Here is a 16,382-nt window from a genome sequence, read left to right on the forward strand (position 1 = left end):
TAGACAATGAAGAGAGTCATGGCCACTGGACAGGAGCTTTAGCTCAACGTCAGGCCTCTTTCTACCCCAGTGTCAGCTGACAGGTAGCCTAAATAAATTAAGTCAATATCTATTGAAAAATTTAGTTGTAACATAAATGCGTTTTTCTCATTATAAGAATATAAGCACTCACTGAGAGAATTTAGAATATTTAAAATTAGGGATAAAAAGGCTCTGAGATTCATCCTATCATTTTGGAATAATTTCTATTAATATTTGGGAAAATTAGAATCATTATATAAATACAGTTTGATGTATTACTTTCTTTAATACTATAGCATGTCTTTTTTTCAAGTCCTTACAAATTTTCCTAAAGCATATTTTTAGTGTCTGTAGAATAGACCATTTCATAGGTGTGTCATCATTTATTTAAGCATTCCTATAATATTAAACATTTGGCTCATGCCTGTAATCCCAGCACTTTGGGAGGCTGAGACAGGCAGATCACTTGAGGTCAGGAGTTCGAGACCTGCCTGGCCATCATGGTGAAACCCCATCTCTAATAAAAATACAAAAATTAGCCAGGTGTGGTGGTGTGCACCTGTCGTCCCAACTACTTGGGTGGCTGAGGCACGAGAATTGCTTGAACCCGGGAGGCAGAGATTGCAGTGAACTGAGATAGCACCACAGAACTCCAGCTGGGGTGACAGAGCGAGACTCTGTTTCAAAAAGCAAACAAACAAACATCCCCCAAAACATTTAAGCTGCTTCTAATTTTTGGTTATTATAAATAATATTATAGCACTTACCTAAGCTCTTATATTTTTCTCTGCATCTTATGCTACTTTCTAAGAGTAGATTTCCAGAAGTTAAGTTACCAGTTATAATTAAGGGGTATAGATAGTTTGAAGTCACTTGAAACATATTAACCAAATTCCCTTCTGGAAAGGTTGGGGCAGTTTGCCCTCTACAACCATGTAAAATAGTGCCTATTAATCTTATGTTGGTAGGAATTAAATAAGAGCTTAAACACACTTTCAAATTTATATTTTAATTCTGCAAATTTAGAACTGTCATCAGATAATTAAATATCAAATTAGCTAAATTAATACATAAAATTGTATTGAATATTAATATCATTCTACAAATAAAAATAGTTTGAAAAATGATATGGCTCTGTAGTTACCTGACTTAATTCAGACAGAATAACTGATACAACTTTGACAGCCATATTGCAGGTATCTAAGGAACAGCAAATGTTTACAAGAAAAACTTTCTGCTACTCTGCTCTTTGGTAGTGAACTACTGCATTAACTACGAAGATGTACAGTTTTGTCCATTATGTGCTGGAAGTGTAAACTGTCATTGTCTTCAGAAGCTTATTTTCTGGTTAGGTTTTCATTATTTAGCCAGATAAAAGGAGAGTATGGGAGTGTGTGAACTCCAGCATGTGGAGCTGGATAGTGTTGTTCTATCCAGCATAAGCAATGGATTGAGATTCCTGTTAATATTTAGCTCTGGGATACTAATATTACTTGACAGAAAATCAATCCTTTTGAATTCTGTTTGCCAGCAAATTACCAGTTTTAAGAAGCTCTGGGGGTGTTTAACTGACAAGTATGCCAGGTACTTCAGACCACAGGAAAGCTTTCAATTTTTATGTGGCTAGAGTTCCATTGCTAAATGTGGTTGGCTTTCTACAGTATTTGCTCCACAATGTGTAGGAGTGTTTGTGTCTGTTTGCATAGGTGTATGTGTGTAAGAGAGAGAGATGAGAGAAAGAAAAGTGATAGATCTATCTCTACATTATAGAGATAATTTATGTGAGGATAACTTGGAAACTTTAAAATGCTGTATAAGTATATAGTTTTATTATTTGTCCATAGACAATTTTGACCCATATGATATCTCAAAGTCTACCCATCTTTAACAAGAAAATATCTTTATACTTAAGTCATGCCATAGATATAAAAATATTATGTTGCTAATTTTTTTTGTTTTGTTTTTGAGACGGAGTCTCGCTTTGTCACCCAGGCTGGAGTGCAGTGGTGCAATCTTAGCTTACTGCAAGCTCTACCTCCCGGGTTCACACTATTCTCCTGCCTCAGCCTGTGGTAGCTGGGACCACAGGCACCTGTCACCATGCCCGGCTACTTTTTTTTGTATTTTTAGTAGAGACAGGGTTTCACCGTGTTAGACAGGATGGTCTCGATCTCCTGACCTCGTGATCCACCTGCCTCGGCCACCCAAAGTGCTGGGATTACAGGCATGAGCCACTGTGCCCTGCTATGTTGTTAATTTTTTATCTGTGCTCCTAAGAAAATAAGTTTTATATTTTGTTTGCAAAGAACACTAGAATTCTTGCAGGAGGCTGTATCAGGTGGACACAACCTATGATCTAACTAGATTAATTCTATATGGAAACAACCAGCATTTAGTAACCTGGAAATCAGCATAAACATGGTGTTCATTGTGTTTACTTATTTGTGTGTATTTAGTAGGCAAGGATTCCTCTCTGAGGCAAAGAACCCCTCCTAATCTGGGGTGATGAGTAGCCTTTGTTTCCACATAAACACATTTATTTAGTGACTAGATAGTGTCCCTGTTAGAAGCCAACCCTCAACTATATGGAATGTGATCTTACTTCAAAGACTTGTCCTAATATTGTCTAGAAGATGTCTAAGCAAGCCCCACAATTCCGAATGAATCTTTCCGTGAGAGAAACCTTGCAGCCAACATATGAATTAGATTACTTTTTAGGCTAGGCACTTGGCTTCAGTTCAGAAGAAAAAGAGGATCGGATGTAGACATTGCTCTCACAGGTTTAATCTTCATATTTCTATGATTTTGTGGAAAAGAGTAAAAAAAAGTTGAGAGGATGCTAGGTAAACTCAGTAGTTTACAACCTGTTAAAATTCAGGGTGTGAGTTATGTGTGTCCTGGGCATTTCCACATGCTCAGTGGATTGACCTTCCATGTTTTATTTGACTGCACCGCACGATTTCATGGTGGTATCTCAGCTTCAGGAAGGAAAAACAGATCAAGCTTGACATTTTCCATTCACAGCTGAACTAGTTAATCATAGAGTGGAGGGCACTGAAGGGTAAGCTCATCAGAAAGGCCCAGAAAACAGTGCTCCGCAACGTCCATTAGGTTAGTTCAGATTGCATTGATCAGTGACATCGAAGACCCAGATTTCCCGCGACCCATTTGCACAAAGATGCCCGCTTTAAAAGAGGGCAGGTAGCAAAAAGAAGGTGACTTGGAGAGCAGACATATCACCCAAAGAAGCTTTTAAAAGTGGGAAAATAGTTACCTCTCCGCGAGGCTTCAAAACTATCAAAAAGGTTAATTCTCTGGATGTCATAGGTTAATGTGGTGTTAGGCATCAGGGTTCGGTTTCTGTTAATGCTGGTGACTGCAAACTTGAAAGCTAATTCTTCAACATTAACAGGCTCATTTTCCACTGTTTCAAAAATCCCTCCTGCAGAAGCAAAAGAGATGCATGAGAAGCGTTAGTCACATGGTTCACATGTAATTTTTTTTTTTTTTTTTTTTTTTTTTTTTTTTTTGAGACGGAGTCTCACTCTGTCACCCAGACTGGAGTGCAATGGCACGATCTCAGCTCACTGCAACCTCCGCCTCTGGGTTCAAGCGATTCTCCTGCCTCAGCCTCCCGAGTAGCTAGGATTGCATGTGTGCACTACCATGCCCGGCTAATTATTATATTATTAGTAGAGATGGGGTTTCACCATGTTGGCCAGGCTGGTCTCGAACTCCTGACCTCAGGTGATCCACCCGCCTCGGCCTCCCAAAGTTCTGGGATTGCAAGCATGAGCCACCACACCCAGCCAGTAAAAAGAAGAATATACATATACAAATAAGAGATCCCAAATGATAAATAGAGTAATAGAGCAGATCCTAAATCCCGGGCTAAAAGTGAAGTTTATCAGCATGTGCCACATGCAGATAAATAGGACTAACTGCATATGTATGCTTAAGATTTTAAATCCAGTGTTGGACTGTATACCATCTCTCAGATGGCAAATGTGTTCCAAACATTTAGTGGTATAAAAGTGTAACTGATAATATGGCAGAGAACGATTTTCTGTAATGTGGACAAGAATTGCACCGTGCTTGATCTAAACATAATTTGAGCTGTATCCTTGTAGGACCATTCTTCTTTAGAATGAAGATCTTTCTGTTCAGAAGCCTACATTCCAGACTCTAAGGGGATCATGCAGAGTTGATGGGATCAAAATGACACATACATACTGTTAGATTTTTCAAGATAAAAATATCCTTTTTTGTGCTTCATAGCTCAGAATTCTGAGATCATATTCTAGTACTTTTCAAAGTGCATGAGAATATTCAAAGAACTGGTTTTTTTTCTTTCTTTTCTTTTTTTCTTTCTTTCTTTTCCTTTTTGTTTTTAGAAACTGTTTAGTCCAAAGCAAACCTGCATCTGGTAACTGAAGAAATATGTCCCTTCACCGAGCAAGTGCACATGTTCTAGGTAGGCTCTGGTGTCTTAAACATGAGGATCTCACTGCAAGTAACAGTACAAAATGTTAGTGCTTAAAGCCTCATCAGAGAATGTAGCTCTGATTTTGCTTGAGACATTGATGTTTGATAGAAACAATGTAAGTGTTGTTAACTGTACATTTCTTAGATGTTTTTTGAGAGACGTCCTAGGATTATTAACAGACACAGGGCCTAGAGTGGAAGCTTTCTTAACCCATCTCCATTTAAGTTACTCCTTGATTGACCAATACTCCTCATTTCTTTTGAAAGTACATGTTAACTGATGCTCATGGAATGCTAAATACTTGTAACTTGCAGGCTGACATATCTATATCTATATCGATATCTATCTATCTATCTATCTATCTATCTATCTATCTATCATCTATATATATATATTTTTGAGATGGAGTCTTGCTCTGTCGCCCAGGCTGGAGGGCAGTGGTGCAATCTTGGCTCATTGCAACCTCCGCCTCCCAGGTTCAAGCAATTCTCCTGTCTCAGCTACCTGAGTAGCTGGGATTACAGGCGTGCACCACCATGACTGGCTAATTTTTGTATTTTTAGTAGATATGGAGATTCACCATATTGGCCAGGCTGGTCTCAAACTCCTGACCTCCTGATCTGCCTGCCTCAGCCTCCCAAAGTGATGGGATTACAGGCATGAGCCACCATGCCCGGCCCAGGCTGCTATTTTTTATCTACTCTCACGATTGAGTGATCCCTTACCAAAAGTCAGTTGTAGGTTTTACCTAACTTGTCTATGCTAGGTTGATTTACAAGTGCTCTCAGTTCTCTCTCCATTCAAAGGGGGGAAAAAAAGAATATAGAAAAAGTCTGAAATGAAAATCACAAATACGCATCATGCGCATCATTTATGTGCATTTTTTGTTAGAAAGGGAACTCCAATAGACAGACTCTAATTCAAAGAAATTACCCTGATCCTACTTTGAAAAAAATGCAATAAACAAATACACATCTGTAATGTTCCTGCTGAAATGACTTTATTAAATAACTAACTACAGTGTTGGGTTGTGAAAGCTAAGATGTTTTATAGTGAATTATTTTGGCTCCTTTTGGAAATATTTCTGGCTTTTGTAGACTGATAATATGGGACATTCAGGTATAGATAATTTCCCTGGTTTCTGAGAAATCATAGTTGAAAATTGTATGACAATACACCTACTATGTACCCACAAAAACTGAAATTAAAAGAAGGAAAATTACATGACAGAGTTATTTGGTAATGTTAACCTTTACCTAAGGAGCCATTTAAGACCTTTATTTGAAATGAACGTAAGGAAAAATGTTGCTGTTCAAGTGAATTTGTGTTTTACTTTTGTCAGACAATGGTAGGGAGAGACTTTGGAGTTGATTTTCAGTTTCTCTCAGAACTGTTGGTGGATGCTCAACAGTGAGGTGATAAGACGACGCAAAAGACACTTGGTCACCAGAAGGTGGACATAAGGCCGTCTTACTGCCACCATCTAGGTGACCCATACAGAGGGCTGCCTGATGATAGGGCTTCCACAGTAATTATTAACAATGACTTGTTTACTTGTCTATCTCCTTAGCCCCACAGGGAGAGCCCACATGTAGAGAGACTGTGTCTTACTCAGAATCAGCATCCTTGGGGAGATCAAGGCATCTTTAGGACGTTCAGGCTGCAGGTATTTAGGGGGAAGTGTCAATCACTGGCATGGATGTGAGCACCATTAATCTGTGCAGGGTAGGCTGCTTGGAGGAAACAAATACCTGAATAGGAAACAGAAATTCTGAATTTTGAAACCTGATCTACCTACTTCCTCTTTGAGAAGGATTTTTAAGTATCAGAAAGAAAATTATTATGAAATAGCTCTTTCACATGTTTAATTACACTTTATAACATTCAATGCAGGAGGGTTTTTTTCCATTTTTATAAATGAAAAAGTGAAAAAGAAGATTACACATTACATCCTGCTTATTCAAAGTCACAGTCTTGTCTGGGACTGACTCAGTTGTCTGAATCTCCAAAAAATGTAAATGTTTTCATTTCATCAAGTTATTTCTGTTGTTCTTTGTCTCATACATGTGAGCTAATAGTGTTGTCTTGCTTCCCTTGGAGAATTGCTCTATAAAGCAAATGAGAAAATGTAATCAAAGTGCCCTGAAAGCTCAAAAATTCCCTAGAAATAAGTTTTTTTATTATCATACCTGGATAATGGAAATAAAAAGAGGAGTTGGCACCAACTGGTGAACTGACTACTTGCCTCAAAATTATTCTTTTGCTATGTAGTTGTCTATCACATAAAGCCAAATGAACCTGGGTTTAAGGGAATTACAAGCGTTTTCATTATGTGCTTGGGTAGTGTGTAGGTGAACTGTTTTGTCACTTTCAGAGCAATTTTTTTTTCATTTTTTCATCAAACAGGCATTATGAATGGTGTCATTAGCTCAAGACCCCATCACTCTCTCTTTCTCCAAGAGAGGGTTGCTGATAAATGCGAAAAATCTACTGTGGTATGAGGTAAATAGAAAGCTGGAGATGTACCAAAAAAGTGAGATCTGACAGAAACAGGAGAAAGTTATTAATAGGAGCCAGACCATTACCTCACATGTGGGCAGACTGTTTAACGATCAGCCACTTCCTCCCTCCTTCTCCTCCCCATAGCTTCAGATACAACAAAACGAGATGTAGAGTCTTTAATAAGCAGAATAAAGGGGCACACACATTGGGGCCCTTGCATAATTTCCTCCTGCGGTCTTTCCTTCTCTCCTTCTTGTTCTCTCTTTCCCTTTCTTTTTTTCCTTTCTTTTCCTTTTCTTTCTCTTTTCTTTCTTTCTTTCTTTCTTTCTTTCTTTCTTTCTTTCTTTCTTTCTTTCTTTCTTTCTCTTTCTTCCTTCCTTTCTCTCTTTCTTTCTTTCTTTCCTTCTCTCTTTCTTTCTCTCCTTCTCTCTTTCTTTCTCTCTCTCTGTCTCCCTCCCTTCCTCCATTCCTCCCTTCCTCCCTTTTTACTTCTTTTGTATGATAAGAGTGAGTGTGAGCTGTCAATGAGACGTCTGAAGGCTTTAGGGGTCTTCATGTTGTGAACCTCTGGCCTCATTCATTTGGAGGCCCATTGGTTTGAGATGAGAAATCCCTACCTTGTTCATCCCTCTGTTCCTCTTCCTCTCTCTGTCTCTCATTTGAGCTTAGCTGACTTCTACTCCTAACAATGCTGTGGACCATGGAAGGGTTAGGAAATTGAAATAAAAACCTAGCTTAGGCTCAAGGAAGAGAGGCAAAGTTGTCCCCTCCCCTTATATTTTTGAAATTTCCCAAGCCAGGGCAGTGGGTGAAGGGAAAAAGCAGGACTGAGAGCTCAGGATGAAGAACAAGATTTTTCATTCTGCTATAATTCTTGAGAGAAGTAGTGCATGACAGATGGAACACAGGAGGGTGAGAAACCTCAAAATCGGCAGGCCTGTGTTGTCCATGTTCTCTTTCATTGCTCGTGTGTACCTGAAGCATGAGAAGTATTGTTAAACTATTTTTTTGTCATGTCTATGTCGTAGATCAGTTTGAGTCAGTACAGATCACCTGCCAGTCTTTATAGACTGGAAATGGTTGGGCAGTAATCCTTTGTCTGATCATCATTAGGAAGCTTGATCAACGGTCAAGGTGCATGCTTAATATCCACCTCCCCAGCCTCTTCTCCACCTCACCCACCATTGTCAAAGCAAAGGGTTGGAAAGTGAAAGAAGTTGGGCTTTTTTTTTGAGTAATGAGTCTGTCTTATGTGAATATTTGTGCCATTTAAAATGATAAGGGTAAAATCATACTGCTTGTAAACACCAGAATAGATAAGAATTCTGAAAAATTAATGCTTTTTTATTAATACAAGTTCATATTTAGGATTTACTTATGAGGACTTTGTCCTGGTTGCTCCCACTGTACTTTTCTGGGAAGCATAGATGTTGGTACAAATAATGCTGATGCTAAACTGGTCTGTCCTTCATACTCTGTGTTCCCTCACCTGAGACAAGGTGCCACATATGGTCACTAAACAAAGGGTATGAGACAATAATGCCTGTGCCTACATTCTGGAGTAGCTTTGAAACTCAGAAGTGACTTGCTTTCTTGGTAAGTCACTGTTATGGACTGAATTGCATCCTTCCTCAAATTTATATGTTGCAGGCCTCACCTCTGGATCCTCAAAATGTGACTGTATTTAGAAATAGTGTCTTTAAAACAGTGACTAGGTTGTAATGAGGCAGCTAGGTAGGCCTTAAACCACTCTGACTGGGCCTTATAAGAAGGGAAAATCTGGACACACAGAGATATACCAGGGACTTGTGCACACAGAGGAAAGGCCATGTGAGGGCCAAGCAAGAAGGAGGCCATCTGCAAGCCATGGAGAGAGGCCTCTGGAGAAACCAAACCTGCCGACACCTCCATCTTGGATTTCCAGCCTCCAGAACTGAGAGAAATTAAGTGTCTGTTGTTTACGCCACCCAGTCTGTGGTCTTTTTTGTTTGTTTGGTTTTTTGTTTTTGTTTTTACAGCAAACCTAGTATAGACTAGTACATTTATCAGCATCTTTTTTTTTTTTTTTTTTTTTTTGAGATGGAGTCTCACACTGTCACCCAGGCTGGAGTGCATTGGTGCGATCTCGGCTCACTGCAACCTCCAGCTCCCGGGTTCAAGAAATTCTTCTGCCTCAGCCTCCCTAGTAGCTGGGATTACAGGCATGCACCACCATACCCAGCTAATTTTTGTATTTTTAGTACAGAAAGGGTTTCGGCATGTTGGTCAGGCTGGTCTTGAACTCCTGACCTCAGGTAATCCGCCCACCTTGGCCTCCCAAAGTGTTGGGATTACAGGTGTGAGCCACCGTGCCCAGCCAACATCTTTTTTTTTTTTCCCAAGGGCTTTGAAATTGAAAATAATTTTAAAGGAACTCACATATATTCAAGTAATATTCTCTTCTAACAAGATTCTGACTTTACAGCACAGTAATTTAAGATAAGCCAAGAGGAATTCACTTGAAATCTTGGTTTAGACAGCAGAGTTCTGTCACCACAGGAGCATTTCTGTCTGTTTTGGGTAGACTCTTGAACCAGTGAAGTGCAGCGAGGACGTAGGCAGTTGTGTTTTGTGACTACCTAAACACAGATGGAAGCCACAGCTGGCAACATCCTGTACACCTGGCAGGTGGCCTTTAAGGGGGGATGATGGGTGCAATAAAGGGTTGCCATAAAGGATTTTGGGTTGTGCCACATAATTCCATCTAGACTTACAGGAGAATTGTTCTCAATCACAACTCTACAACTGCTGGGTCAACAACATAATCATTGTAGGCCAAGGGTAACACTTAGAGAAGGCTAAGGTCAATGATGTGCTATTTGTGAAGACACCCAAGGTAAACCCACAGCAATGGCTTCCAAACTTTCCCTTAATCCCACATTATATGGAGAGAATCAGAATGTCAAACGGGTGGAATTCAGCAATCTTAATATGAAAAAAACCATGCCTGGCTCTAGGTCTCACTGATTGACTTTTTCTTTAGGTTCCAAGGATACTTCCTAACCTGCTTTTCAATCACTGTTTCCATGGAACAGGGAGCTATCCGAATCAACTCAGTGTAACATGGTGGAAATCAAGCCGTTGTTGTGGGTAAGAACCTTAAAGGGAGGCAATTCCATTGCTGCCTACTGATTCCATCTGTCTCTAGATGAGGCCTGTGCTGAGAGATTAGTGCAAGTATTAAATTTACCCTCTTCTTTCCAAAAGGAATTTCAGGCAATGTTTCATTGTGGCAGAGAATCCATCTCATTTAATGATGGAAAAAACAACAACAACAAAAAAAACCACAGGAAAATAATGGTTTTCTATCTTATTCCTCTCAAAGGAATATGTTGTTCTGACTCAACTTACCTTGTAATGGTAAATATATTCCAACAATAACCATTTCAGAAATGCAATAGAATTAAAATCCACCGATATTTAGTTGTTGTTGTTCTACTTCAATTCATGGTTATATATATTATGTCCATGATTCTACTGAATAACTCACTCATCCAGTGATTTGTTCATTTATTTCCTCATTTATTTGTAAAATGCCTAGCCAGATACTGTGTGAGGCACTGGGATGTGCCAGTGAGCAAGAGATACACATCTGACTTTTGGAGCTTTTATTTTAGAAGGGGAATTGGTCATGAACAGGAAGACAGGCATTGATATGTCAGAGTGAGAGGTGAGAAAAGTGCTTGCTGGGAGGGCACTTTTGAGCAAAAGCCTAAAGATAATGAGAAAACCACTCTGAAGATACTGGGAGAAGAGCGTTGCAGCCAGGGGAAATATAATGTCTAAGGTGGGAGCAGCCTGATGCTATTTTTGAGGAAGAGTGAGGCTGAAGTCGGGTGAGCTGGGCTTGGACTGGTAGAAGATGAGCTCAGAGAAGTGATGGGTGGATTGGAGCAGATCACGGAGGGCCTTAAGGGCCATCACAAGGCTGTGGTTTTATTCTGGGTGAGATGGGAAACCACTGGCCATCTTTGAGCAGAGGAGTGAAATGATATGACATATTTCAAGAGAATCAAGCTGGCTTTTGTATTAAGAATAGACTGAAGGGAGGAGAAGGGCAAGAACAAAGCACAGGGAGATCTGCCCTTGGAGCTGTTGCAATAACACTCTTGCCGTAAGAGTCTATTTCAATAATCCAGGTGAGAGATGATGATGGCTTTGTACAAATTAGTGGAATTGGGATGTGACAAAAAGTGGTTGAATTCTAGATAAAATCTGAAGGACTTCGGCAGGATTTGCAATGACGCATAAGTAAGAGGAAGGGAGTTGAGGATAACATCAGGTTTTTGGCTTGAAATTGCCATGGACCAAGACGAGGAACCATGCAGGAGGTACTTGACTTGGGACATGATTCTTTTGTGGTGCCTATTAGAAGTCCAAGTGAAGCCGTCATCCTTAGCAAACTGATGCAGGAACAGAAAACCAAAGACCACGTGTTCTCACGTATAAGTGGGAGCCAAATGATGGGAACACATGCACACATAGAGGGGAACAACATACATTGGGGCCTATTGGAGGACAAAGGGTGGGAGGAGGGAGAGGATCAAGAAAAATAACTAATGGGTACTAGGCTTAATACTTGGGTGATGAAATTATCTGCACAGCAACCCCCCGTGACACATATTTACCTGTGTACAAAACTGCATGTACCCCTGAACTTAAAATGGAAGTTTTTTTTAAGAAAAAGTCCAAGTGGAGAGGCCAGCTGTGAAGTTAGATATATCAACCTGGATCTTATGGCAGAGAGGTTGGGCCTAGAGATAGAAATTTGGGAGTCACCACCATAAAGGTGGCATTTAAAGCCATGAGACTGAATGGCATCACCCAGGAGTAAGTGTAGATTTAAAGAGGCAGATGGGTCACTTGAGGTCAGGAGTTTGAGACCAGACTGGTCAACATGGCAAAATCCCATCTCTATTAAAATACAAAAATTAGCCAAGCATGGTGGCACGCACCTGTAATCCCAGCCACTCAGGAAGCTGAGCCAGGAGAATCGCTTGAACTCGAGAGGCGGAGGTTGCAGTGAGCCGAGATCGCACCACTGCACTCCAGCCTGGGTGACAGAATGAGACTCCATCTCGAAAAACAAACAAGAAAACAAACAAAAACAGACAGAGACTGGAGTGATGCAGCCAGAAGCCAAGGAATGACTGAAGCCACCAGAAGCTGGAGGAAGCAAATAAATGGATTTCTCCCAGAGCCTTCAGAGAAAATAAGACCCTGCCAATACGCGGATTTCAGACTTGTGGCCTCTGGGATCTGTGAGAGTAAATTTCTGTCGTTTTAAGCCACTGTTGGTGGTAATTTGTGATGATAGACACAGGAAACTAATGCAGTATCTCAATTGTCTTCAGAAAGTTTTCATATTGGTCACTTTTAATTACTGTATTTCTTTCCTGTTCATGAAATGTTATTTTATTCAGTTCTTCAAACAGCAATTTTTAACTCTCTAGCATGATTTTGCAAATATGGCACATAGTTGTACTGTACAACACATTGAGTTTTTATGTTTATGATATTTTCCTATTCTGAATGTGACAGGGCCAAGATACTATATGTATTCTAACAAAGCTCGCTTGCTCCCTTAACTAACTTCTGTGTGCCTGTTGTGACAATCTGTGAGGTCATCCAGGAAGAAAGGTAAAACCATTAGCTGACAATCAAGACATGGAAAGCGTTTGTAGTGTTGACTCCTGTTTTGCATTCCTGTGGAATAATAACCATTCCAGAAGCTATCAACAGAAAACAAGATGGCAATTTGATCTAGTCCTTTGCTGATAGCTGCTTCTTAAATATACAATATTCTATTGCCTCTCTTTATTGCCACATCCATAATTCTAGTTTATTATATCATAAGCAATTTACTATAGGCCTATATTTACTGCACCTTTAATTCCAAGGCTACATATTTAAATTCTAAGATTCCCTTAGATAAATGCTCTCTTCCTCACTCAGCTTTCCTATTTTTGTTTTATGTTTGGAGCCCAAAACATTCTTGGTAAAGATCCCATGCTAGATGGATTTGGATGGGAAGCAGGTGTTTCTTGACCCGATGGAAAGTGAATGGACAGAAGAGATTGGATTTTTACCTTTCAGAAAGTCCCAGCCAAGAACAGAGCTGTGGTTAAGGACAAGTACAGCTTCAACTGGAAACTGGCTCTAATTCAGTCTGCTATAAGTGTCTTCAGGTATTAGTATCCTTTAGAGGGGGAGAATGGGGTTTGATGTCACCGTTGAGACAATAACCACATCCAGACTCACTCTTTGATGCCTTAAAGAGATTTGCATTAATTCACTAGGAATGGCCTTTGAGGAATAAGAAAATATGGAGCAAGGAATTATGGATGTACTTCAGAGGGTAGCTAGTAAGAGAAAGGCCGTGGATTATGGGCAGTTTAGTAAATACTATTAGTAATTTTCCTTCATAAATTTGAGTTGCACTATAAACTACCCAAAGCCAAAGTTACTCTTATTCCAGTGTTATTCAACACTCAGTTTAACTCATAAAACATTATTAGCCATCTATTAATATCTAAGACTATGCTAGGAGGAGTGGAAAATACAAAGATGAAAGATGCTTGGTTCCTGCCCTCAGCAGAGCTTCCAGTCTTTTGGGATATGCTGCATTACTGGTATAGAGTATAGAAAAAGAAAGTAGGTATAGCAGTGAATTATTCTATCAATAAAGCAAAAAGCCTGCTTTTTGTCTCCTCCTATGTGGAATCTTTCCTGATTCCTCCAGCCAAAGGTGAACTCTCCCTTTCTTTTGGTAACATAAAATCTACTACATATTTCAAGGAATTTATTTTGGTGTAAAATAAGCCTACATCCTGCTCTGCCTGTTCCTTGAAGATCAGGACAGATGTTTATTGAAATGTGCCTTCTCCTTCAGAGCTAAATGCAGTGATTTGGTCATAGTATGTTGTCCCCAGTAAATGGCCCTTCAGTTGAACTTACTCTCCTTCTTGTGCCTTAACACTATGCCTCACAAAGTAGTTTGTTCTGCCAAGAGAGAGGCCTTTGAGATACGTAGGAAAGATGGAGGGTGGTTATTGAGGTCTGTAGTGAGACTGCCTAACTTTTTCCATCACTGCCTTTTTAGCAGTGGTTTCTCACTCTCTCCCAACAATCACAGCCCATTGTCCCCAAGCACTTTCAAAGCATACTTTTCATCAGGCTGCCAGCCCCTTAATATCATGGAGGTATGGCTCATCTCCTGTTCAACAGCAGATTTCAGGCAAGAACCAGGAATATTGCCAAAAATTCATGCCAAACTTTTATTCTTATGAAAGTCTGTGATCACTTTAATGTCTCTTGACAGCAGTTATAGTTTTAGCTTTTAACATCTCATTTAAATGACTCATATTCATGCTGAAGAGCTCATGATTCTATTTATCTCCTTATTAATTAAATGAATGGAATAAGACAAGTTCACAACCTGTGGTTCCAGGGAAGCTATATTATGTGTTGCATCCCAATTTTCTAGTTTTCTTCTTCTGTATTTCTGTTGTTTCTCAACCTGAAATTTCTTGCTGAGAAGAAGATATTGCTGTTAAAGATTAGAACTGATGTTTGAAGCCAAAATAAATGGAGGCTCACAGCTCCCACAGAGCAGTATTTACCGATGTGTGTGCATATATGTTGCCCATGAGATCTTATACATAGAGAGTTTAGTGGTCAAATATGCTTGGGAGGCACTGCTTCATTTCATCCTTCTTAAAAATTCACACTACACAATAACATTTGTCTCTCAGAAGTCCTGAAGCAAAGAAAACAATTTGAGTGTTTAACTCAGTATCCCCCAAATTCATCTGATGATAGGACAGTTTTCCTTGTAAGCGTGACATGCAGTGGAATTGTTGTCTTAAGAAACACTTTTTGAAAAGTTTGATCCGTAGATCTACTCTCTTTGGGACTAAAATAATTTGCAGTCTTAAATATTGTTCTTGTGCTCATTTTAATGAAAAGTTAGACGTCAGGTTCTTGATCAGAAATAAAACCTCTAATTATGACACTACTTTTTATCTAATTCATATCAGATTTATACCATCAAATCTTACCTCATCTTTTCATTTACAAAAATACCTAAGCATTAAGATGGTCTGCATGTCTACGAAAAACAGCATCTTTTAATCAATCGTATCTCACAGATATGTTGCAGGTAAGGTGCGTGTCCTTGACATTTAATGTAAATATTTAAAATACATTTGCTATATTCTTTTCTTTCTTTTGTTTTCTTTTCTTTTCTTTTTTTTTTTTTTTTTTGTGAGATGGAGTTTTGCTCTGTCACCCAGGCTGCATTGCAGTGATGCAGTCTCGGCTCGCTGCAACCTCTGGCTCCCAGGTTCAAGCGATTCTCCTGCCTCAGCCTCCTGAGCAGCTGGTACTACAGGTGTGTGCCACCACACCCGGCTAGTTTTTGTATTTTTAGTGGAGATGGGGTTTTGCCATGTTGGCCAGGCTGGTCTCAAACTCCTGACCTCAGATGATCTGTCTGCCTCGGCCTCCCAAAGTGCTGGGATTACAGGCATGAGCCACCGTGCGTGGCCTCTTCTTTGTCTTTCTCAATATTTTCCATTTGGTTTTTAAAACATCTCTGTATATTTCTGTTTCAGCATTTGAAAATTTAAAAAAATCCATCCTTTTAATAACATTTTTCATTTACTGATTTAAAAAATTGTGCAAAATGATACACTAGGCAACAACAGTGTTGTAGAACATCTAAAAAGCTTACAGAATCTCAGATGCAAGCATTTACACATTTACCACGACACTTTTCCTTTAAAGTGTCTGATTGAAACTCTGTACTTATTATTGTTCATAAGTTACCCCAGAATCCAGAAGGTAGTTCTGTTACTAATACCTTCCTAGATTGCTCTCAGTTTCATTCTAAGATCCAACACTTTAAAATGAACTGAGAGTCTGCATTGACATGAATAATGAATGAGTTCGATGAAAGTTATTTCTCAGAGAAAATTTCTTTGTGAAGTAGTTAGGTCCCAGATGAAGAGAGATAAGCTTGACTAATACAGATATCCAAGAAAGCTTCTAGTTGATTGAAAATAAAGGACAGTTAAACATCATATCACAGAAGGATCTGTGTTAGGAATGCCGCAAATAAGAACTTTTGGAAATACACACCATTTATTTTTAAAGTAGTAACATCTGAAAGTCCACTTGACTGCTCAATGCATGTATTTTTAAATGTGCTGCACTCTGTGAACTCCCACAATGGATATTCAAGGCTTTTTTTTTTTTTTTTTTGAGGCGGAGTCTCACTCTGTTGCCCAGGCTGGAGTTCAGTGGTGAGATCTCAGCTCACTGCAAGCTCCGC

At 39.4% G+C, this 16,382-nt stretch overlaps 1 protein-coding gene across 6 annotated transcripts in view; it reads right to left on the reverse strand.

Moving 5' to 3' along the window:
- The window catches only part of GRIK1 (glutamate ionotropic receptor kainate type subunit 1), a 399,715-nt gene that overhangs the window by 152,737 nt on the left and 230,596 nt on the right, over window positions 1–16,382 (reverse strand). For all 6 annotated transcript variants that reach the window (XM_055373867.2, XM_055373865.2, XM_055373866.2 and 3 more), the window contains exon 2: window positions 3,296–3,463. In XM_055373867.2, coding sequence (XP_055229842.1) covers window positions 3,296–3,463 — 168 coding nt within the window. The remainder of the gene's footprint in view (window positions 1–3,295; window positions 3,464–16,382) is intronic.

The sequence above is a fragment of the Gorilla gorilla genome, chromosome 22 (genome assembly GCF_029281585.2).
Source record: "Gorilla gorilla gorilla isolate KB3781 chromosome 22, NHGRI_mGorGor1-v2.1_pri, whole genome shotgun sequence".
Classification (NCBI taxonomy): Eukaryota; Metazoa; Chordata; class Mammalia; order Primates; family Hominidae; genus Gorilla; species Gorilla gorilla.